The sequence below is a fragment of the Elephas maximus genome, chromosome 3 (assembly GCF_024166365.1).
Source record: "Elephas maximus indicus isolate mEleMax1 chromosome 3, mEleMax1 primary haplotype, whole genome shotgun sequence".
NCBI classification, from domain to species: domain Eukaryota; kingdom Metazoa; phylum Chordata; class Mammalia; order Proboscidea; family Elephantidae; genus Elephas; species Elephas maximus.
The window spans coordinates 109,553,068-109,578,927 of record NC_064821.1 but is presented as its reverse complement, the minus strand read 5'-3'; the positions used below and the strand labels follow the sequence as shown (position 1 = coordinate 109,578,927).

Genomic DNA, 25,860 nt, shown 5'->3' with positions numbered 1-25,860 from the left:
ATGTTTATTTTACCCATTACTTGTTCTGTTAATGGGATTGGGCCATGGGGCCTCTGGGCACACGCAAATGTACTAAAATACCCTACACTGTAATTAAGTGGCACATAGGGGATTAGAGCAAATTAAGTGGTTGTTATATCTGCCATGGTGTAGTCTAGGTCAGACACTTTGATGCTGTCATGGGAGAGCCCAGTGAATATTACTTAGGAAGTCTACAAAATATGGAAAATATTTTCTTACAGAGCAAGGGCTTTAATTAACCAGTCTTTTCCCATTAATAAAAAATATACATAAAGAAAAATGTCCTAAGTGGATACTCCTAGAGTGAAAGATGTTTTTTCCCATTAATAAAAAATATACATAAAGAAAAATGTCCTAAGTGGATACTCCTAGAGTGAAAGATGAGAATCCCTTAGCCCGAAAAAAGGATAAATGCATCAACAATATTATGTTAAAGAAATTGCATCTTCTGACCGCTCTGACTGGGATTACAACAGAGGGACCTTGACAGAGTGAGAGAAAAATATAGAACGAAAAATCAAATTCACAAAAAAGACCAGACTTACTGGTCTGACAGAGAATGGAGGAACCCCTGAGACTATGGCCCTAAAACACCCTTCTGACCCTTGAGGTCAGAAGACCTGGAACTGAAGCCATTCCCGGGGAGCACCTTCCAGCCAAACAATAGACAAGCCCATAAAATAAACAATAACACCCAGGAGGAACATGCTGTTTAGAACAATTAATCATAAGGGATCAAAAGGGCAATATTTGCCAAAAGCAAAGATGAGAAGGCAGAAAGGAGTAGAAAATAAGGACAAAAGGAAACAGGGGACCCAGGGCAGAAATGGGGAGAATACGACATATTGTGGGGAATGAAACCAAGGCCGTGAAACACTTTGTGTATAAACTATGGAAACAGATTCTAATTTGCTCTGTAAACTTTCACATAATGCACAACAACAACAAAAGAAATTGGATCTTTAGACGTCATTAACAAAGGACTCAAAAGGAATCAAACTTCCTCATTACTCTCATTCCAGGCTTGGGGCTTTCCTTCCCTGTGTGTCAGAACTTCTGCCTCTGAGTTCTTGAAAAGGAATGAAAAAATTAAGTGATCACCTAATTGTTGCCCTGTTCCATAAGTAAAGCACCAGAAATGCTTGGAGAAATAAAGACCCTTTGAAACATTGAGTAATGGTTCCTAAGCCAGCACCCTATCATTTTTTGTTTGATTTTTACCAACTCCACCATTTCCACTGAATGTTATTAATTTAAAAACAATAAATGTAAGTAGATTTTTGCTTTGATCATGTGGAATCAACATCACCATGCTTGAGATGACTGCCAGTGCTCATCTCCTCTGCATCTTCACATCAGAGCAAAAGCAAAACGGAGTAAGGACAGGACAAAATGGAATGACATCTGGAAACAGAGTGTTGGCCCAAACAGAGGACAACATTGCCTTTGCCCTAGAAACCTGAGAAGAAATGCTTACAAATGACAAGAAAGGAGGTACGAAGTACTTACGAGGATCCTGGACTTGCGGTGGGAGGGGGCCCTGAAGAAATGAAGAAAAACAGAAAGAAAAGTCAGTCTAGGTTATTGGAGGGTAAGTGTGCATACAGTCAAACCATTACGAATTAAAGTTCTCAACCACCCCGAGGTGATATTTATTTTCCTGGGATTTATTATTTTGCTCCAGTTCCCACCAAACCACCTGTACGAAAAAAATGTACCAGTGAGAACACGTCTATGTCCCACAGCTCAGGGCCTAAAAAATGCTAAGGCAAGTACTGAAAAATGAGTCAAGAGAGTAGGCGTCCTCAAACTATTGTGGGAGTTTCCAACAGCAGGCTGAGTGACTGCGGAAGGGCCTAGATTGCAACAGCAGTGAACAGTCTTTGATGGCAACTGGACAGAAAAGGGGGAAACATGTTGCAAATCTTCCTAACTTTGCCAGACAAGGAACATCCTTGCTGGGAAGAAATGCTCAAAGGCACGATGGTTTAGAGAGGTGCTGTGGGGTCAGACAGATTTGGACTCCATTCCACCTCTCCTCTAGTTGGGCAACCCTGGAGGCATAGTAGTTAACCTCTGGGCAGTGGTTTACTTATTTGTAAAATGGGTGTAATTGTACCAGCTTTGGGGTTGCTGGGCACATAGTAACCAGTAATAACCAGTTGCTGTTGAGTCAATTCCAGCTCATGGTGACCCCACACATTTCAGAGAAAGACTCTGTTCCATAGTGTTTTTAGTGGCTATGATCTTTCAGAAGTAGGTCGCCAGGCCTTTCTTCTGAGGTGCCTCTGGGTGGATTCGAACTGCCAACCTTTACGTAGCCAAGTGCTTTATCATTTGCACCACCCATAGACTCCTGGGCATACAGTACATTCTCATTAAGTATTCATTCCCTCCTTCCTCTTCCCCATGGACTCTAGCCATTATACTACAATGGGCTGAGAACCAAAGGCCAGACCCAATTGGAGGGTGCTTACCAAATTTGACAAACAAGACTCCAGTAGTAGAAACCACCTTCTTGCCGTTCGTTGCCACGCACTGAAAATAGCCCGTGTCTGTGGTGTCCAGGTTTCTGATCCTCAGCCGAGATCCATAGTTGGTTGCCCGAAAGGAGATTCTCCTGGGTTCCTGGACCACCGGTGCATCATTTTTGAACCAGCGGATGGTGGGAGGTGGATTCCCGGAGACTTTGCAGTGCAGTTCTGCTGTCTGCCCCAGGGATGTGGTGATGTTATTCATTGGTTCATCCAGGGTCAGGTAAGAATCTGTGAACACAGCAGGCAAGTAGGCAGGTGAGAGGGTCAAACAGCTGGAGAGCACTTCCCAGCAACCTGCCGGAGGGACTCCAAATCCACCCCAGTATGCCCCAGGATTATAAAGACACTCAACAGGAGGATGCGCTAGAGACAGACAAGGAATAAAGTTATACATTTACCAAGGTCCCATGACTACTAAATAATCACCCACAGAGCCTGCTGTTTAGAAGGAAATTTGTTACTAATAATAGTGTAAAACCCCAAGTTTTCAAATGATTCTACAGTACCCATGGATAAATGTATTTCCTGAACAAAAAACAAAAGAGCTTTTGTTTAAAAATTTTAACAATACAGAGATGATGAGAAAGAAGTAAAATTGACCTCAAAGCTCACCTGAAAATAACACCATTCTTAACATTCTGGCAAGCATTCTACCAGCTTGTCCACTCTGGATAAGAGAGAAAGCATCAAGAACTGGGAAGAGCAGGAGTAACACATTTATATCGATATGGCATGAGATCAGGAAGGATGAGGGAAACCTTCTTCCCAGTGATGACACAAAGGTTGTAAAGATTAGGTCACCAGCAGACAAAGTGATGAGTCAATGTCTATTTCCATAGCAGTATTCAAAGCAACCATAACATGTTATAATGTATAATTCTATGCATTAAGTTTTTAACTGACATAAAATTTACACTCTGAAATGCACAGATCTCCAGCAGACAGTTCCATGAGTGTTAACACATTCATGTAACCAATGTCCCAATTAACAGGACATCAAAACCCCAGAGATTCTTTGCAGTTAATCTTTGCTCCCACCCTCTCACCTCCAGGCTACTGTTTGGATTTTTAGCACCATAGATATACTTTGCCTGTTCTAGAATTTCATATAAATGGAATCATACTGTAGGTACATTTTGAATTTGGCTTCTTTTGAAGGTCATTGCATTAAACATTCTAATAATGTATAAGTTTTACTTAAGCTCATTCTTCAATAATATAATATTTAAATATCACTAATATTTGTGAGCGCCAATTGCAGAGAAAATATTTAATTTATTTAAAAAATTGTCACTCCTATACAAGGATTTTTTTTTTTTTTTTAATTTCATTTTCTCTGACCACCCATCCTTGGGAAGATCCCCCTGCCACACAATCCCTGCCTCTATCCTTCCCCTACCCTCCAACCCGTGATGACTTGTTTAGCAGCTGTCTTTGCTGCAGGGTTATAAGTCTCATAATGGCAGGTACCTCGACTGTTTCAGTCAACACTGCATCCCCACTGCATTCTACTGTATCTAGCAGTGTTGCTCAATAGAACTTTCTGCAATGATGCAAATGTTTACAATCTGCATTGTCTACTTGGTAGCCACTAGCTACATGTGGCTACTGAGCACTTGAAATGAGGCTACAGCGACTGAGGAACTGAACTTTTAAATTTCAATTGCCAAGTGTGGCTAGTGGCTACTGTACTGGACTAAGTACATCGTAGTAAATTTGTTGAATCCAATGGAAGGTTATTGAAAAATGACGCTTTTTTTTTTTTGAGATCTTTAATTGGCTAATTTAATTAACCAAATGCTCGTAAAATATTTTCTTACATGCCAAATGACAAATGATTCTTGTATTATTTGCTTTAAATTTCCACAAAGAATAGGGAGGGGTGTTGTCAAAGTCGGGGCAGTCCCACAAGAGTGTGCCACGTGTGTGAATGGCCTTCATCGTGTGTGTGTGTGTGTGTGTGTGTGGTGGACAAAACAATTATGCACAACCACCACTCATTGTGTTACCATAATAACGCTGTTCATCTCATTTAGGCCAATGAATAATTACCCTTCACAACAGAGTCAGAAACTCATAAATGATCTTGCTAATGCCTTTCATTTATATACTGATCTCTACCTCTGAGCATGTTTCTATAGTCTATATGCATATATACTCAACCCACAAATGTGTCTGTTCATGGATGTAAGCACATGTGTTTCTAAGATGTTTGAGGTATGCTCACAAAGCAGTGAGGCTATTAACAGGTGGCTTTTTTTTTTTTTATGAAGACATCATCATAGCCTTCCACCCCCATCTCATGCCTTGTGAGGTGATACCTGTGAACCGCTGTAGAGACAAAACGTAGAAACAGCGATCACATAACAATGCCAGTATAGCCATGCCAGTATAGCCATTGTAATTAACAATCCATCAGGAAGGTTCTGGAGTTTAACTGACTGGGTTTGAATCCCAGTTCTGCCTCCATCTATCTGTGTAAACTAGGGTAAGTTACTTAACCTCTCTATACTTCAGTCTAACCAACTGAAAAATAAGAATAATAAATAGAGATCTAAGTGGCAAAACAGAGGAGGATTAAAATCAAATTAGGTTGAACACATAAAGCACTTAAAGCAATGTTTGGTAAAGAAAGCAAGCGCTGAAAAAGGTTAATTAATGCCGCTATTATTTTTATGGTAACAACAACATCTGTGTAATGATTTTTTGGCTAAAAACTGTTTTTATGATCTCTATCTCGTGTTATTCTCTAACAATCTGGTGAAGTAGGAAAGGCACATTAATTATTAGAATCCCCAGTTGCAGATGGAGAAATAATGTCTCAGAGATTAGTTGATGTCATGGATTGAATTATGTTCCCCCAAAAATGTGTGCATCGATTTGGCTGGGCCAGGATTCCTGGTATTGTGTGATTTTCCTATATGTTGTAAATCCTGCCTCTACGATGTTAATGAGGGAGGATGGGTGGCAGCTGTGTTAGTGAGACAGGAGTCAATCTACAAGATTGGATTGTGTCTTGAGGCAATCTCTTGAGACATAAAAAGAAAGAAGTAAGCAGAGAGATAGGGAGACCTCATACCACCAAGAAAGCAGTGCCAGGAGCAGAGTGAGTCCTTTGGAGCAGAGAAGCTCCTAGTCTGGGTAAGAATGATGAGAAGGCTGACAGAGAAATGTTTCCCCTGGAGCTGACATCCTCAATTTAGACTTTTAGGCTAGTTTGCTGTGAGAAAATAAACTTCTCTTTGTTAAAGCCATCCACTTTGTCATGTTTCTGTTATAGCAGCACTAGATAACTAAGACAGTTGACTTGCCCCAAAGTCACACAGTTCATAAGCTGTCCATCATGCCCAAAGCTTCCAGCACTAACGGCCTTTAATTCTCAGGCTTAGCTAACCCCCTAAACAAAATTGAACTGAGGTAACTGACAGATATAGTAGTAATCACAGAGAGAAAATTTTGAAGTCCTACCATCTGCCAGGAATCCCTGGGTGGTGCAATTGGCTAATGTGCTTGGCTGCTAAACAAAGATTGAAGGTTCAAGTCTGTCCAGAGGCACCTTGGAAGAAAGGCCTTGTGATCTACTTCTGAAAAATTAGCCACTGAAAACCTTGTGGATCACAGTCCCACTCCGACACACACGGGGTCGCCATGAGTCAGAACTGACTTGAGGGCAACTGGTTTGTTTTTTACCATATGCCAGGGGCTATGGTCACCATGAGCTGGAATCCACTGGACAGCAATGGGTTTGTTTTTTTGGTTTAGTTTTACTCTACTGTTTACTCACACAATAACCCTGAAAGGAAGAGGAAGGAATTAGTGCCACTGTTTTACAATAAGGAAACCTAGGATCAGACAGGTTAAGTGACTTGTCCCAGGCCACACAGCTGTACCGAGATCTCACTCAGATCTCTCCAGGTCAAAAACCTATGCTTTTTCCACTCCACCAGACTGCTTTGGGAGGGTGAGTCCCACTGAGGGATGGGGACGGAATTAGAATTTACTCCCTAAAGCCAAGGTAAGCCGCACACCATGGGACTGTGATCTTCTTTCTACTAACTCTGGCCAGGATTTTCTGGTTATTGGCTCTAAGCTTTAGCCAAGAGTTTTGGCTGGTGTTCTAGCTTCCCTTCAGGGTCTAAGTATCTCTCTGGACCTGTTATGCTGAGATCCTAGGTCCCCTGCCTAACACTTGGCAAACTCTTCATCCTGAGGTAACATCCTGTTTCCTGTCCTTCCAGCTTTGGGTTGGAGGGGTCTCCTTGGAACCATGTGAGTGCCAAATGGATGGCAAGAGGTGTCATCACTCAGGAACTCCCACAGCCTGGCTCCACCTTCTTTAAATATCAAAGCCAACCAGGATCAAACCACACTCACCAGAGACCATGACCAATAGCTGGCTATTGGGCACTTGTCTCAGGGTTAACATTACCAGCTGTGTAGTTACTGTATCTCTGTCTGTAGTTACTTGTATCTCTGGTCTAGTCATTTCTACTTTCTTTCTTTGGCCTTCTTCCACAGGTGGTTGTTGCTGAAGTCCCAACAAGCTTTGTGGCCAAGCCCACATAGCTTATAAGAGGGTGAGCTGGAATTTTAACCTATTTCTTTTCCCTCTAAACCCCAGCTGCTTCTCCTGACACTGCACTCACAAACATACAATGCTTCAAGTTTTTTCCTCCAGGAACACAAATTATTCAAAAGCTAAGAGCTGGAGAAAAATGACTCTTTTTTAAGATCTGTAACTGGGGGAAATGGACTGGTATTGGCCATTTTGAATCGGACAATCATATAGTCTACTATACTGGGAATGACAACTCGAAGAGGAATGGTGTTGCATTCATCGTCAAAAAGAACGTTTCAAGATCTATCCTGAAGTACAATGCTGTTAGTGATAGGAAAATATCCATACGCCTACAAGGAAGACCAGTTAATATGATTATTATTCAAATTTATGCACCAACCACTATGGCCAAAGATGAAGAAATAGAAGACTTTTATCAGTTGCTGCAGTCTGAAATTAATCGAACATGCAATCAAGATGCATTGATAATTACTGGTGATTGGAATGTGAAAGTTGGAAACAAAGAAGAAGGATCAGTAGTTGGAAAATATGGCCTTGGTGATAGAAACAATGCCGGAGATCAAATGATAGAATTTTGCAAGAACAACGACTTCTTCATTGCAAATACCTTCTTTCACCAACATAAACGGTGACTATACACATTGTTTTTTTTTTATATACACATGGACTTCACCAGATGGAACACGCATAAATCAAATTGACTACATCTGTAGAAAGAGATGATGGAAAAGCTCAATATCATCAGTCAGAACAAGGCCAGGGGCCGACTGTGAAACAGACCATCAATTGCTCATACGCAAGCTCAAGCTGAAACTGAAGAAAATCAGAGCAAGTCCACGAGAGCCAAAATATGACCTTGAGTATATCCCACCTGAATTTAGAGACCATCTCAAGAATAGATTTGACGCATTGAACACTAGTGACCGAAGACCAGATGAGTTGTGGAATGACATCAAGGACATCATCCATGAAGAAAGCAAGAGGTCACTGAAAAGATAGGAGAGAAAGAAAAGACCAAGGTGGATGTCAGAGGAGACTCTGAAACTTGCTTTTGAGCATCGAGCAGCTAAAGCAAAAGGAAGAATTCATGAAGTAAAAGAACTAAACAGAAGATTTCAAGGGGCCTCTTGAGAAGACAAAATAAAGTATTATAATGACATGTGCAAAGAGCTGGAGGTGGAAAACCAAAAGGGAAGAACATGCTCAACGTTTCTCAAGCTGAAAGAACTGAAGAAAAAATTCAAGCCTCGACTTGCAATAGTGAAGGATTCCATGGGGAAAATATTAAATGATGCAGGAAGCATCAAAAGAAGATGGAAGGAATACACTGAGTCATTATACCAAAAAGAAGTAATTGATATTCAACCATTTCAAGAGATGGCATATGATCAGAAACCAATGGTATTGAAGGAAGAAGTCCAAGCTGCTCTGAAGGCATTGGCGAGAAACAAGGCTCCAGGAATTGATGGAATATCAATTGAGATGTTTCAATAAACGGATGCAGCGCCAGAAGTGCTCACTCGTCTATGCCAAGAAATATTGAAGATAGCTTCCTGGCCAACTGATTGGAAGAGATCCATATTTATGCCTATTCCCAAGAAAAGTGATCCAACCGAATGTGGAAATTATAGAACAATATAATTAATATCACACACAAGCAAAATTCTGCTGAAGATCATTCAAAAATGGCTGCAGCAGCATATCAACAGGGAACTGCCAGAAATTCAGGCTGGTTTCAGAAGAGGACGTGGAACCAGGAATATCATTCCTGATGTCAGATGGATCCTGGCTGAAAGCAGAGAATACAGAAGGATGTTTACCTGTGTTTTATTGATTATGCAAAGGCATTTGACTGTGTGGATCATAAAAAACTATGGATAACACTGCGAAGAATGGGAATTCCAGAACACTTAATTGTGCTCATGAGGAACCTTTACAAAGATCAAGATGCAGTTGTTTGGACAGAACAAGGGGATACTGATTGGCTCAAAGTCAGGAAAGGTGTGCATCAGGGTTGTATTCTTTCACCATATCTATTTAATCTGTATCCTGAACAAATAATCCGAGAAGCTGGACTATATGAAGAAGAACGGGGCATCAAGATTGGAGGAAGACTCATTAACAACCTGCGTTATGCAGATGACACAACCTTGCTTGCTGAAAGTGAAGAGGACTTGAAGCACTTACTAATGAAGATCAAAGACCACAGCCTTCAGTATGGATTACACCTCAACATAAAGAAAACAAAAATCCTCACAAGTGGACCAATGAGCAACATCATGATAAACAGAGAAAAGATTGAAGTTGTCAAGGATTTCATTTTACTTGGATGCACAATCAATAGCCATGGAAGCAGCAGTCAAGAAATCAAAAGACGCATTACATTGGGTAAATCTGCTGCAAACGACCTCTTTAAAGTATTGAAGAGCAAAGATGTCACCCTGAAGACTAAGGTGCGCCTGACCCAAGCCATGGTATTTTCAATAGAATCATATGCATGTGAAAGCTGGACAATGAATAAGGAAGACCGAAGCAGAGTTGATGCCTTTGAATTGTGGTTTTGGCGAAGAATATCGAATACACCATGGACTGCCAAAAGAACGAACAAATCTGTCTTAGAAGAAGTGCAACCAGAATGCTCCTTAGAAGCAAGGATGGCGAGACTACATCTTACATACTTTGGACATGTTCTCAGGAAGGATCAGTCCCTGGAGAAAGACATCATTATTGGCAGAGTACAGGGTCAGTGGAAAAGAGGAAGACCTTCAACGAGGTGGACTGACACAGTGGCTGCAACAACGAGCTCAAGCATAACAACGATTGTAAGGATGGCGCAGGACCAGGCAGTGTTTCATTCTGTTGTGTAGAGGGTCACTATGAGTCGGAACCGACTCGATGGCACCTAACAACAACAACTGGGGGAAAGAAAGCCCTAGTTGCATAGTGGTTAAAGTGCTCAGCTGGTAACAGAAAGGTTGGTGGTTCGAACCCATCGGCTACTCTGTGGGAGAAAGATGTAGCAGTCTGCTCCTGTAAAGATTATAGCCTTGGAAGCCCTGTGGGGCAATTCTACTGTGTTCTATGGGGTCACTATGAGTCGGAGTTGACTCGACAGCACCGGGTTTGATTTGGGTTTTTTTAACTAGGGGAATGTAATGGATTGAACACTGTCCCCCAAAATATGTATTGAAATTCTGGCCATATGCTGTTATGATTTAATCATGAAATAAGATCAGTTGGCCTCTAGTAGAGCAGATTACCTTCCATAATGCAATCTAACATAATGCCATCAATCAGTCAGTTGAGGTTACGCCAGCGTAGGTTGGATCCTGAACCTAATCACTTCTGAGTTATTAAAAGACCAAAATGGAGACAGACACAAACACACACAGAGAAAGACAGGCGGTATGTGAAAATTAGCTACATGCAAAGGAACCAAGGAGTGCCCAGGTCTACCAGAAAGAAGGAATGAACACAGCCAAGACCCTGATTTAAACTTTAGCCTCCAGAACCGTGAGAAAATAAATTCCTTCTCTTTTTAAGCCAACCACTTGTGTTATTTCTGTAACAGCAGTACTAGGTAACTAAGACAGAGGAGTATTGCAATTATACCCTGAAGCGTACTCATCTTAAAACTTACTGAAAATAAATCAGTATGAGATGCTCCATTGTATGAAATCAACCTTCCAAGACTCTGGAGCCAGACTGTCTGAGTTCACATCCTGGTTCTATTACTTATCCACTGTGTGACCTGGGGTAAAACTGTCTCAGTTTTGTTATCTGTGAAATTGGTTTAATAATTGTATCTTCTTCATAGGCCAGTGTGAGGATTAAACGTTAATCCTCATACGTTAACTCATGGAAAGTGCTTAGAATGGTATCTGGCACAAAGCGACCAGCATATGAGTGTAACTATTATTGTATTATCTATTTTATTTTTCTCACAAATATATGACTCCTAAAAATGGGGAATAATTATCCATCCAAATGTTTAGTTTTCTGGCCAAGGAACAGCTGTCTGATATTTATTTTTCTTTGCATGTCCCATTTCACAGTGCTGTTGCACATTCACAAAATTAGGCAGCTACAGAGCTGGAAGAGACTTTGACTAGATGCCACTGTGCCGATTCCAACTCACGGTGACCCCACGTGTGTCAGAGTAGAACCACGTTCCATAGCGTTTTCAATGGCTGATTTTCCGGAAGTAGATCACTAGGCCTTTCTTCTGAGGTACCTCTGGCCGAACTTGAACCACCACCCTTTTGCTTGATAGCCAAGCATATTAACTGTGTGCACCACCCGGGGACTGAAAGAAATTTCAGAGATCACCAATCCAGTCCTGACTTCATAGGACAGGAATATAAGACTCAGAAGTTTAAGCCACTTGCCCAAAAGCACATGGTTAATACACGGAAGGATTGAGAATGGATAATTTGCTCATGAAGTTCTATGTAAGATCAATCTAAAAAAAAAAAAAAATGAGGGTCACAAGGCATCTTGAAATCTGTGTAGTAGCTAGCCCAAAGCAGTGTGTTTCCATAGACAACAAAGGTAACATAAACAGATTTCTGCTTTTACTGAACAAAAGAGCCTTGACACAAACTCAGGGAACTTAATTTTAACTTTCCACTGATAAGGAAGAACGTTCAAATTTGTTTGCAGTCTGTAGCTGCTTACTTAGTAAGCAAAACAAGCAAATGGTCTGGTTCTTAGTTTGGAAAAGATTGGAAGCATCAGAACAACCTTTGGCCCAAACAACACAAAAGCGTTCTGTGACCGAAAGATCAGATGAAAACGCATGTCTGTATCACTGCAATCAGTATTGCTGTTAACAACTCCCCTGGACATGATCCATTCTCTTCCCAGAAGGGACCTTCTATAAGCGTGTCATGGGCCACACTACAGGACCCATTGACTCTATAGCCAAACCTTGGCATGACCATTGCAGGTTCTGGACTAGTCATTCCTTTTAGAGAACACATGAGCATCTCAGTGAAAGGGCCAAACAAACAAAACCCCGTTGCCTTGGAGTCAATTCCAACTCATAGTGACCCTAAAGAACAGAGTAGAACTGCCCCATAGGGGTTCCAAGGAGTGACTGGAACTGCCGAGCTTTTGGTTAGCAGTCAAACTCTTAACCATTTCACTACCAGTGCCACATGGAGGAAATCCATGAACTGAACCCCAGGACCCGTTCTGCCGCTGACCAGCTCTGCGTGCCAGGTAGTCGCTTTGCCTCTCTGAGCTTCAGTTTCATGATCTACAACAGGGGTCTGTGGTTATGCTCTTCCTGGGACAGTCTACAAACTGTCAGTCACAGAAGCGCTGGAACTGACTGAGCTTGAATGACAGGCAAGGAATTGTTCCTCTACATTTAAACCTGGATGTTTGCACTTTTTTCAGTGTCTATGTGATGAGATTCAGTGCTTCTGACAATGTGTGCTTGAGCTGTAAAGAGGTCAGCTTTCTTGTCCTTCTTAAAACCCATTGCCGTTGGGTCAATTCCAACTCTTACTGACCCTATAGGACAGAGTGGAACTGCCCCATCGGGTTTCCAATGCTATAGTCTTTATAGGACCAGACTGCTACAACTTTCTCCAGCCGAGGGGCTGGCTGGTGGCTTTAAACTGCCAACCTTTTGATTAGCAGATGAGTGCTCACCACCAGGGCTCCTCTCTTTCCCTTCTTACATGACCACAAAGGTTGGGGTGGCAGTCTGATGAGTGGGACGTGGGATATAATTTGGCTTGAGAGGGAGCCCTCATGGCGCAGTGGTTAAGCACTCAACTGCTAACTGAAAGGTTGGCAGTTTGAACCCATCAGCTGCTCTGCAGGAGAAAAATGTGGCAAACTGTGTCCGTAAAGATTTACAGCCGTCAAAATTCTATGGGGCAATTCTACTCTGACCTATAGGGTCGCTATAAGTCAGAATCGACTCAGTGGTGGTGGGTTTTGTTTTCGTTGGTTTTGAGAGAGAAAAATTAACTTCAGTTCTGTTGACTCCACCTTCAACTATGTCTCCCAGTGGTAGAAGAAGCAATAATGATGATGATGACAATGATGACGATAATGATGATGACATAATAACAATGATGATAATAACTAACACCTATTCCGACTCGACGGCACTGGGTTTTTTTTTTTAAATGGTTTTTAGGAGCCTCTGGGTAGTGCAAACAGTTAAGTGTTTGACTACTAGCCAAAAGGTTGGTGGTTTGAACCCACTCAGAGGCACTTCAGAAGACAGGCCTGGCGATTTGCTTCTGAGAGGTCGCAGCCTTAAAAAACCCATGGAGCAGTTCTACTCTACACACATGGGTCACAATGAGTTGGAATCCACTTGATGGCAACTAACAACAACAAATAAAAACTTATTAAATGGCCGGTGTTGTTATAAACTGCTATTATCCCCATTTTACACGTCAAAAACCTAAGGCACAAAGATGGCCAGGAAGTTGTCCAAGATTACACAGACAGTAAATTGAAGAACTAAGATTTAAACCAAACTATTTTGGTCCCAGAGTCCATGCTTTAAAGGACTGGTCCTGAGGTTCTTAAAACTTTTTGGACTCAGTACCCTTTTACACTCTTAAAATGTTGTTGTTAGTTGCTATTGAGTCAATTTTGACTCACGGCAGAGTAGAACTGCTCCATAGGATTTTCAAGGCTGTGACCTTTCAGAAGCAGATCTCCAGGCCTGTCTTCTGAGGTGCCTCTGAGTGGGTGCAAACTGCCAACCTTTTGGCTAGTAGTCGAGCACTTAACCATTTGTAAAACCCAAGGATTCCTCTGAAAATACTAAGGACCCCAAAAAGAAAATTTAAAAATATTTGCTTATAATTTTCTTAGAAATAAAACTGATCCCATTTCTTGCTAACATAAATACTGCATTTTTATGAAAAATAACTATGTTTTCCAAAACAAAAAATAACAACTGGTAAGTTTGGCATTGTTTTGTACTGTTGCTGGGTTCTTCTGTTTCTGCATTCAATTTGTTTAGATATGTTGTTTTCGTATATGAATTATATGAAGAAAATGCTTTTTCAGGTAATTGATGATATTTTTCTTTAATACTGTACCAAAATCTGACAGGTGGTAGTTTCTTAAAAGTTAGTTGCAGTGTGAAATCTGAAACCATATCAATGAACTTTTCATAACTGTTAAAGTTGATCGATTTATCATGTACTTCAAATGGATCTTTTACCCACAAATGATTTTATAACACCATGCATTCATCAGTTAGACAATAATACTGGTTCACTAGCTACGGCTGCTAATCAGAAAGGTTGGCAGGTCGAATCCACCAGCTGCTCCTTGGAAACCCTATGGGGCAGTTCTACTCTGTCCTACAGGGTTGCTATGAGTCAGAACTGACTCAGTGGCAATGGGTTTGGTTTCTTGGTTTTAAGTTGTCCAGATCATTCAAATGTGGACACATCTAATTGTATAATATTAAAAAAAAAATCACTTTCATTAATAGCATCACTGATCTCATCAGAAAAGTCTTTACTGTGACACTGTTAAATTCATGGTAGTGAATAAGTGTTTTCCAAAATTTTAAATTTTTGCTTGAAAGTTTAAATTTTATCATTGGCCACCAATACTACTCCTCATTTCTTTTAAGCAACACACTTACATTGTTCATTTTCAAGAACACTCAAGTCTAACTAGCTGTTGTTTGCCTATATGCCATTTTTTCAATAAAAAGTGGCTAGTTGAGCTTGCATCTCAAATGCTTTTCTTTGATATAACCATATTATTTCAGTATGCAGAAAGGTGCTTTATGTATACTTCTCATTTCATTTCACCACAGAGGATATTAAGAAGATACGTTCTTAGGGGTTAAGATTTAACAAAATAAAAATTTTTCACTGTTCCGTTGAAGGCATTCTTAAGTGCAACTGGGATTTATTTATTTATTTTTTGTACTTTAGATGAAGGTTTACAGAACAAACTAGCTTCTTTTTAAACAATTAGTATACATACTGTTTTGTGACATAGGTTACCAACCCCACGACAGGTCAACACTCTCCCTTCTTGACCTTGGGTTCCCTATTACCAGCTTTCCTGTCCCCTCCTGCCTTCTCATCCTTGCCCCTGGGCTGGTGGGCCCATCTAGTCTCATTTTATTTTATGGACCTGTCTAATCTTTGGCTGAAGGGTGACACTGAGGAGTAACTTCATTACTGAGCTGAAAAGGTGTCCAGGAGCCATACTCTCAGGGTTTCTCCAGTCTCTGTCGGGCCAGTATGTCTGGTCTTTTTTGTAAGTTAGAATTTTGTTCTACATTTTTCTCCAGCTCTGTCCAGGACCCTCTACTGTGATCCCTGTCAGAGCAGCCAGTGGAGGTAGCCGGCACCATCCAGTTGTACTAGACTCAGTCTGGTGCAGGCCGCAGTAGATGTGGTCCATTAGCCTTTCAGACTAATCTTTCCCTTGTGTCTTCGGTTTTCTCCATTCTCCCAACTGGGATTTTTAAAAAAGAAACTACAAGTCCATGGCAGGGAAGAGTACAGTGACTGTTGGCACAGCAGGATGCACTGCCTAGATTTGTGCTAAAGCACGAGCAGTTTCACCAACCATTGCTTTTGCACTGTGGGTAAACTGCAGTTAGAGGACTTAAAGGCCTGTCTCACAGCTCGTAAATGGCAAAGCCGGGGCTTGAACTCCAAGCCCAGTGCTCTTTCCATCACACTCCACAGCTGCACTCCCTCCTTTGCCCCTCCCCCACCTCTCTGGGCCCTGAACTGCTGTGAGGCTCTCTGAACAAAACAGTTTAGCTCAGGCCCTGAGCAGTGTAAGTCAGAGAGCTGCTTGTATGGCCTGTTTTCTATTTCTGATCTAGCAGCTTGGGCTCTGGGGCAATCCCAAGTGATTATGGCAGATTTGGGCAAAAGTATGGGATTCTGGATAAAAAAGAATTTTTTATAATGTAGGAAAATAAAACGCCAGTATCCTTTTAGTCCTACCGCTTTTCCCCATTGCCCACAGAAAGTGGTGAACACAGCTAACATTTTTTTTTTTTTGAGCATTTCCTATGTGCCAGGCACTGTCCTAAGTGACTTAACACACATTAACTTCTTTAATCTTGAAAATAATCTAGACACTATTATTACCCTTATTTGTATGATAAGGAAACTGAGACACAAATAGACTAAATAATTGTCAAGTCACCCAGCCAGAAAGTGACAGAGCCAGGAGTCAAACCCAGGCCTCTGGACACCAAAGGCCACACTCTCAACTATTATTCAATAAAAGCAGGCTGTAGCCTTTCATTGTCGTTTGCACCACCCCTAACCAGGGCTAAAGAATGCTCTTGCCCTTACTATGAGTCTGTCCAGCACGTGACAATACCCACTGGGTAAAGAGCACAACTAAATCACTACTAGTTACTTATGATGTAACTGGAAGTCATCACCGGGAATGAGCTTTTTAATACAGCACAGGCATCCTTCATACTGACGCTTAATCAACCTAAAAAGTGAACTGTGAAAAAAAAAAAGTTAGTTTATGAGCTCGCTGTGAATTGAGACTCTATTTCCTCCTTTTTCCTTTTTCTATTCCCCTCAGCTCTCCATGTGTTATTGTGAACTTCGTAGGTATTTAATAAATGCTGGCTGATTAAGTAAATTGAAGGCTCAAGTGTATTTTGGGCAAATTAGCCTTGGAGACACCCCATTTATTACTTACTCGCTTGACAAGACGTCACATCCACAAATCCCTCCCAACATTTATTACTTAATTTTCAAAGTGCTCTCCCACCTCTCCACAGGGAGGGAGGCGGGGCCGAGAGTTCTTCCCATTTTGACAGGTGAGAGAAACCGAGATATAAAAAGTTTAACAGCCTTTTGTTATGGCAACACAGCCAGTCAGTCTGAGGAGCCAGTCACAATTAAGCTCAAGACCTAGGCCTCAGTATCAAAAGAGGCACATGCCAAAATCCTAGCCTCCTACATGACTGATCCTTTTCAGAAGAGGGAGGAGGTTCCTGACATGAAATAAAATGCTTAGCTAAACATAAAAGAAGGCTGCCAAACAGAGTTAGATCATCGCATTTGACTTTGAGAGAACATTCTGTTCACGCTATCAACCTGCATTCACTTTCAGCACACTTCACCATAAATACTTCTGACTCACTATCTCGGGAAATATTTTTTTTATCTTAATAAACTCAATGCAAAGCATAATATAAATCGGCTTGCACATTCTTGAGTTGGAGCCACAAGCTGTGTTTAATAAAAATCAGCCGAAATAGCAAGGGACTTCTGAATAACCACAGTTTGTTATCGGATGTAAGGCTGCTGGAAGACCCAAGCACTGGGGGCCAGGGACAGGAGCAGGAGGTCAGTTAGCTAAAGGTATGGAGAGAGCCCTAGACCATTAATGAAGCCACTTGCTGGAGCTTAGTTCCCATTAGACAGCCTCACTGAAGGTGCTATTTATAATAATGGACTTAAAAAAAAAAAAAAAACACGTTGCCATCAAGTCAATTTCGCCTCATAGCGACCCTGTAGGACAGAGTAGAACTGCCCCATAGGGTTTCCAAAAAGCAGCTGGTAGATTCGTACTGCCAGCCTTTTCACTAGCAGCAGAGCTCTTAACCTCTGGGCCACCAGGCCTCCAATAATGGATTAGGGCACAGTAATTAAGGACATAGGCTCTGGAGTCAGAGTGCCTGGGCTCAAAGCTGGGCATCACCTCTTATTTCCAGCAGAATTTTCACCTTCCGTGATGGAGAACTGGGTTTGAGTCCCCGTCAATGTACCTCATGTGCAGCCACCACCTGTCTGTCGGTGAAGGCTTGTTTGTTGTTAGGACACTGAACAAGTTTCAGTGGAGCTTCTAGACTAAGATGGACTAGTAAGAAAAGCCTGGTGATTTACTTCCAAAACTCAGCCAGTGAAACCTTATGGATCACAACGGTCCTATCCCCAACTGATCATGGGGTTGATGCAGGACCGGGCATGGCTTATTGCCTTGGCAAGGGGTTGATATGACTCAAGGGCCAACCTGATGTCATCTAACAACAACAAACCTCTCTAAGCCTTAGTCTCCTAAACTGTAAAACGGGGCTAAAATTGTACTTACCTGATAGGATTGTTGTGGGGGTTAAATGAGACAATCCCTCTCTAAAACATCAAGAGCATTCGCCACAGGGAGCTATAATTAGAGGCAGAGGTTCTCAACTCTTACTGAAGAATTAAAAAGAAAAAACTGATATCTGGGTCCCACTCCTAGAGAATCTAATTTCATTGATCGGTGTTCCCCAAAGTCACTTTCCTGTGCTGCCAACAGGAGCACACTTGGCTACAGCAGCTATAGCTACCATTTCCCAACCATGGATTTCTGCCTGGCTTCCTGCTGAGCCCTGTAATTCATTACCCCTCAAAAATTCTCATGAGGATTCTCTACTTCAATCCCCACTGTTCAGAAGAAGAAACCAACCCTGAGACATTAAGCGTGTTGTCACATCTCCAACCCAGACCTCTTCCTTGAATTCTCCAGTATTCGCCCTACGTCCCCAATCAGGTACAGAGATGGCACTATGAAGATAAACGTTTCAGGGCTGAGCAAAGCTGCTCTAGACCAGGAGACACGGAGGTTAAAAATCAAAGGAAAGAAGTGCTGGGCTGGGTCCTGGGTAACGCTAACATTTTCTTGAGAGTTCAAGTACTAATGCATCAAGCTGAGCTGGGGCTAATGACCTCTGAGAAACAAGAGTGGGTTTTAAGAGCGTCCACAGGACCAAAGACAACCAATGGTCAATGATGCGACTCCTTTTTGGGGAGGGAATGCACATACATCAGAAACGTTTCTGCAAACTTGCACTTAGAGCAAAACCTCCTATAAATCCAGGCTAACGAGGGAAAGTCAGCGCCTTTATAGGTCTTGGGAAGCACAGTAAGTACACAAGGCCACTCAGGGGTTTAAGAAAACTTTGCTACCTAGAGGCTGGTTTTCATGAATAAGTCATTTTTACAAAGCAGGTCAATTGTATGTAAATGGACCCTCAAATGCTCAGGGAAAGATTTTTCCCTCTTAAGTAGCTAAGATCTTTGCAGAAGGAGAATGGCTGGCCTCCAGCACTTAGACTGCTTTGTATTCCAGCTATAAGTAATAATGGTGAAAGGCAAAGGGAAAGCATGAGGTACTGAGCACTGATTCTATCAGGTGCTTTACCTACATCACCACAATTTATCTTTAGAACCCTGTGGTGCACACAGGTGTTTCAGCCCCATTTCAAGGGTGAAGAAACAAAGGCTTATAGAGGTTTTAGGACAGCTGCTTTTCTGATGGCTGGCACTGGAGCCCAATTGTATCTCACACCCTTTCCCACTCCCAACTTGTCTCCTCCCAACAATGATTTTATGCTTTACTGTCATTGAGAACTTCTTCCACTATTAACTCACCTGAATATATCTGAATGACACCTCCTTCTCACAACAAGAAAAAGATGCTGTGATCTTTAGCTGCCCTTGTTTTTACTCCAGGGTTATCTAATGGGATCACTTGCAATCTCCAACAAATGTTACTCCAGCAAATTTTTTTCTTGTTACAAGGTTTTGTGGACTTTCGTGGCTTCAGTATCCAATTTACTGCAATTTTACAATCATTTCTGTTATTTGGGGGTATCATTTTGTTACTTCATGTATATCACGCACACATGTTTCGTTTAAGTTTATAAACATCAATAAGAATATATGGAAGTTACAAGCAAAAATACACTTAACCTTCAGAACAGTGACTTGATTTTGATACAGTCAAATTTCTCTAACCAAACCTTTGGACCTGAGGTTTCTGGATTGAGAATCAGTCCATGAGTCTTGTAGAAATATTCTCAATCTGGTCTCTGATTTCCTCAGCCTGCACTCATCCTGACTTTAAAATAGTATTATTTTATTATTATTTTTTAGCTAAACTTCTATTGTCAGCAGAATGCTAGGATGATAAATGAATCTGTGCGCCTAAGAACTCTTCAGGTATACAATCCAAGGAATCACTTACAGCTTTTCCCAGCCCTGCAAAACCAAACCAAACAATAACAACAAAGCCACCAGCTATTACCTTGTTGCATTATAACTTTGTAGGGCTCTAACTTAAAAACAACAAAAAAAGCAAAGGGCTTAGGCCCTGCATGCCACATTGCATCCTAAAAACGGCATTTTCCCTTTTTATGGTTGAGTTATAAACCTTTGAAAAACACTGACAGAGTGCCTGCTCTCAGTGAACACTTGCAGTCCTATAGCAGGACAGGATAAGTGGATCCTTGTAATGAACTTTTAAGTGACTGGGAGATGGTATCTAGAAGGCCAAGCCTGAAATGCAGTTCTGGTGTGGGCTTTGGGCCAATGCAAACAGAACACATCATAAGTCATCTCTGTGATCCCAATACCATGAACGGGGGACGCTGCAGTGTCAGCATGCCACGTGAGCCTTGCCGTGGAAGCCTGTGGCTGCTGCCGCACTGTGGAAATCCAACAGTTGTGCTTTCTACGCCACCAGTGAGCCCTGCACGGGGAAGAACCAAGCCACGGTCAGGGCCTTCAAAGACCAAGTCAGTGTGTATTTCCACTCACCTGCTCTGCTTCTGTGAGGCAGGGGCTTGTCCAGTCATAATAAATTCTCAAGCATTTGATGGCTCTAAGCAGAGCCTGGTGGCTTTCACAATAAAGGCTTGTCATGCTGGCCAAGGAATTTTTATTCCTGGGGGGACCACACAGCTATACCATCTCAGTTTTCTGAAGTCACATCTTGATTGAACAGGACCCGAATCCCTTTGTGTGCCGTGAACATTCCAACTCGATTCCACTGAGGCCGACATTCCAGTTTCAGGTTTTCCCAGAATGTAAACTTCAGGGAGCATGAAAGGGCGCGCAAACCATTCTTTCCTTCCTTCTCCATTCATTGTGCAAGGTTAGTATTTCAAATTGTGAAAGAATCTGCTAACCTGGCCACATTGCGGATAGCTTGTTAGCAGAGCAATGATGTGGAGCAATCCCTGCCACCTGAATGTTCTGTTATGAATGGGGTGGTTTTGTACTTGAATTTTGAACCAAATCTCTGAACAATCAGAAATTATCCTGTTCTATTGCTTTTTCTAGGAAACAGAAAAGTTCTGATCTTTCTCTAGATGAAAACTAAAGTGGGTGCTATTTTCTTAGTACCAGTACCAGCTGCCATTGAGTCAACTCCAACTCATGGCAATCCCATGTGTGTGAGAGTAGAACTGTGCTCTGTAGGGTTTTCAGTGGCTGGTTTTTTTTTTAAAGTAGACCACGAGGCCTTTCTTCCAAGGCATCTCTGGGTGGACTAGAACCTCTAACTTTTCAGTTAGCAGCTGAGCACATTAATTGTTTGCACCACCCAGGGGCTCCATTTTCTTAGTTGTCATTATAGTTGCTGTCTCACTGATTCTTACTCATGGCTACCCCATGTGTGCAGAGGAGAACTGGTCCATGGGGTTTTCAAGGCTGTGACCTTTCCGAAGCAGATTGCCAGGGCTGTCTTCCAAGGTGCCTCTGGGTGGGTTTGAACTGCCAACCTTTTGGCTAGTAGCTGAGCACTTAACCATATGTGCCACCAGGTACTCTTATTTTCTCAGAAACAAGAGATAAAAATCAAATAAATACACAAGATTGTGAACTTTGGGGATCTGACCATGGTTTTTCATTGTTGTAGCTCCTTAACTTAGCACAGGCTCGCTCTGGATAGATACGGAAAGTGTTCTATGACTAAATGAACTAATAGATTTGAGTGCCTGTGCTCAAAGACCTCACATCCTGGTTTTAGAGTGAACAGGTAAACAGACAATTATGATAGAGCATGAACTGAGTCTGGGAAGGGTTTCCAAAGGAGGTGCCACTTAGCAATCCATGAGATTTTTAAAAAGGAGAAGATAGGATCTTCACCCTTCAGGAGCCCCTTAAGATGTTGAAGGAAGGAAGAGATATGCCAAGGATCTAATTTGAGAGTCCAGTGAAAGTGAGAGAAAAAGCTAAAAGTATAGTCAATATGTTGAGTGTTGAAGTTGTTCAGGAGAGAGAGGGAGCATGAGATCAAAACAGGACCGACTGGGTAACTGTGTGGTGGTGGCTGAGGGGCCAGGCTGCTTTTCTTCTTTTTATCAGGCAGGGTGGGCAAGACCCAGTGCAGATGGGAAGGGGAGAGAAACCCCAGACTTCCTGTCCTCTTGCTGGAATGTGCAAGCATTTGGGGAGGGGAGGCGTGGATAGGAGGAGGAAAACCAAAGAAAAACAAGCAAATACTTATTCAACACCTGTGCAGGCACTGAGGGGGGAACCTGCCCATCTCTCCTGGACCTTGCAGAATATTGATGAAAAAAACCTATAAAAATAATTAAAAAAAAAAAGGAAGATGCAAGAAAAATGCTGTTTTATGCTTAGCAGGGGGTGAGCATGTCCAGCTGTGGAAATCAGGGAAGGCTTTAGAGAGGAGTGGCGAGACGGTGCTAGGCCTTGATGTAGACAGAGGGAGAGAAACCACGTTAGAACATCGGAGAGAGCAAGCCAGGGGAGGGCTGAGGGAGGGCAGAGGGCAGGAACTGCACAGTTGTTGGACAGAGTGGGGCACACAGGCAAGGCGCTACCCGTGATGACCTCCCATACTCGTCTCATGCGTATCTGCTGAAGACTCCACCGTGTAGTTCCCACAGCTGCCTCACCTTGTTTCTCAAAGGAAGCATTACTGACATCTTAGGTAGGAAAATTGCCCTGCACATCGCAGGGTGTTTAGCATTCCAGATCCCTGCCCAGTAAATGTCAATCACACCCCCTAATCATTGTGACATCTAAAAACAGCATTACACATATACAACCACATTGAGGAGTCCTGAGGCATCTTTTCATGATGGTCTTAATAACCATCATGTTAACATAATACCTCTAAACTTGGTTAAAAAGATATCTTTCAGAGAATGCACTGCTCATGGGGAACCCCCAGCCCCTCCCTCTTGCACCCCTCTAGCTCTGTTTCTCAAGGGGAGTCTTCTTTCAGGAGGTGGAGGTGGAGGTGGAGGTGGAGGTGGAGGTGGAGGTGGAGGTGGAGGTGGAGGTGGAGGTGGAGGTGGAGGTGGAGGTGGAGGAGATGGCATTCCATGGAGAAAGGACTGGTTTGAGCAAAGGCTTGTGACATGGAACAAGGAATCCCAGTCTGTGTGATCCATGCTACAACATGGATGAACCTTGAAAACATGCTGAGTGAAATAAGCCAAACACAAAAGGACAAATACTGTATGATCCCACTTATATGAAATATCTAGAATAGGCAAATGCATAGAGACAGAAAGTAGATTAGTGGTTACCAGGGACTGGGGGGAAGGGAGAGGATGGGGGGTTGATGCTCAATGGGTACAGAGATTCTGATTGCTGTGATCAAAAAGGTTTGGAAACAAATGGTAGTGATGGTTGCACAACACTGTCAATATAATTAATACTACTGAATTTACACTTAAAAATGGTTAAAATGGCAAATTTAATCTTATGTATATATTTTTATATTTTACCAAATACACACAAATTCTAGTTTTCTTTTCAGAAAGGTAATGGACAAAGGAATTGTGGTGAATAGGCTGGAAAGGCAGGTTAGGCCAAGACTGAGAAGGGATCTTACATGGTAATGAGGGATTCTGCACCTCACCTGGTGAGCAATAGGCAGTTGCCCCACAATGCTGAGGAGGCGAACAATGTGCTCAAGCTGAGCTTCAGGAAGGGAGCTGACCCTTCAGGGCAAGGGGGATAGAGCTGGTGACGAGCTGTGGATGGAGAGGTAGGTTTGCTGGGGTTCTGATTTTATGCCCCTATTTCTTCTTCCACAAGTAGGTGTGAACTCAGAAGTTCAAGGAAAAATAGATACAGACCTCTGATGACAGAATTTCCATCAAAGATCAGAATGAATGGACTTCCCAGTTGTTGAATATTTAACTTCCCTTCCTATTTCTTTATGATAAAAAAATTATGCTCTAGTAAAAAATAAAACATGCTTAAATCTCTTTCCCCTTTTGTATTATTTTATTAGGCTACATCCCCAAGTGAGAGTCTTCTGTCTACATCTCTGGAGGGTCTACCACAGTTCCCAGCATATGAGAGTTGCACAATAATTATGAAACCCAGATTCTACCTGCCTATCCATACTACCTCCTATGCCACTTAAGTCCACAGAATACAGCACCCCGTGAGTTATCGCTGAGAGTGGAAACCAGTTAAAATAAATGCAGCTGTCAGTGGGGCCAGAAAACAGCAGGCATCTGAAAACCATGGCTTCCAACTCTAACGCAAACTCCTTGAGGCCAGAAATGAAATTTGCTAGTATCCACCAGTTGCCTGTTGAGTCAATTCCAACTCATGGTGACCAAGTGTGTCAGAAGAGAACTGTGTGCCACGGAGTTTTCAATGGCTGATTTTTAGGAAGTAGATCACCAAGCTTTTCTTCCAAGGTATGTTGTTAGGTGTGGTTGAGTTGGTTCCAACTCATAGTTACCCTATGTACAACAGAACAAAACACTGCACTGTCTGGCACCATCTTCACAACTGTTGCCATGTTTGAGTCCATTGTTGCAGCCTCCTTGTCAATCTATTTAGTTGAGGGTCTTCCTCGTTTTCAATGACTCTACTTTGCCAAGCACAATGTCCTTCTCCAGGGACTGGTTCTTCCTGATAACACGCCCAAAGTACGTGAGACGAAGTCTTGCCATCCTTGTTTCCAAGGGGCATTCTGGCTGTACTTCTTCCAAGCTTGTTCTTCTGGCGGTCCGTGGTATATTCAATATTCTTCATCAACACCATAATTCAAAGGCATCAATTCTTCTTCAGTCTTCCTTATTCATTGTCCAGCTTTTGCATGCATATGAGGTGACTGAAAATACCATGGCTTGGGTCAGGCACACCTTAGTCCTCAAGGTAACATCTTTGCTTTAAAGAGGTCTTCTGCAGCAGATTTGTCTAATGCAAGACATCGTTTGATTTCTCAGCTGCTGCCTCCAAGGGTGTTGATTGTGGATACAAGTGAAATGAAATCTGTGACAACTTCAATATTTTCTGTTTATTATGATGTTGCTTATTGGTCCATTTATGAGGATTATTGTTTTCTTTATTTTGACATGTAATTCATACTGAAGGTTGTAGTCTTTGATCTTCATCAGTAAGCACTTAAAGTCCTCTTTCGTTTCAGCAAGCAAGGTTGTGTCATTTCCGTATCACAGGTTGTTAATGAGTCTTCCACCAATCCTGCTGCTGTGTTCTTCCCATAGTACAGCTTCACAGATTATTTGCTCAGCGTACACACTGAATAAGTATGGTGACAGGATACAGCCCTGATGCACACCTTTCCTGATTTTAAACCACACAGTATTCCCTTGTTCTGTTTGACAACTCTTGATATATGTACAGGTTCTTCATGAGCACAATTAAGTTTTCTGGAATTCCCATTCTTTGCAATGTTATCCATAATTTGTTATGATCCTCACAGTCAAATGCCTTGCATAGTCAATAAAACACAGGTAAATATCTTTCTGGTATTCTCTATTTTCAACCAAGATCCATCTGACATCAGGAATGATATCCTTTGTTCCAAGTCCTCTTCTGAATCTGGCTTGAATTTTTGGCAGTTCCCTGTTGATGTATGGCTGCAACTGTTATTGAATTATCTTTAGCAAAATTTTACTTGTGTGTGATACCAATAATATTGTTAGATAATTTCCGCATACCG

General features: G+C 42.0%; 1 protein-coding gene across 1 annotated transcript in view; it reads right to left on the bottom strand.

Annotated features, from left to right (window-relative positions):
* ROR1 (receptor tyrosine kinase like orphan receptor 1) overlaps positions 1 to 25,860 on the bottom strand; it is a 486,857-nt gene that overhangs the window by 150,000 nt on the left and 310,997 nt on the right. The window contains exons 3-4 of the mRNA XM_049879476.1: positions 2,499 to 2,786; positions 1,531 to 1,561 (exon numbers count right to left, since the gene is read on the bottom strand). Of these exons, the coding sequence (XP_049735433.1) occupies positions 1,531 to 1,561; positions 2,499 to 2,786 (319 nt within the window). The remainder of the gene's footprint in view (positions 1 to 1,530; positions 1,562 to 2,498; positions 2,787 to 25,860) is intronic.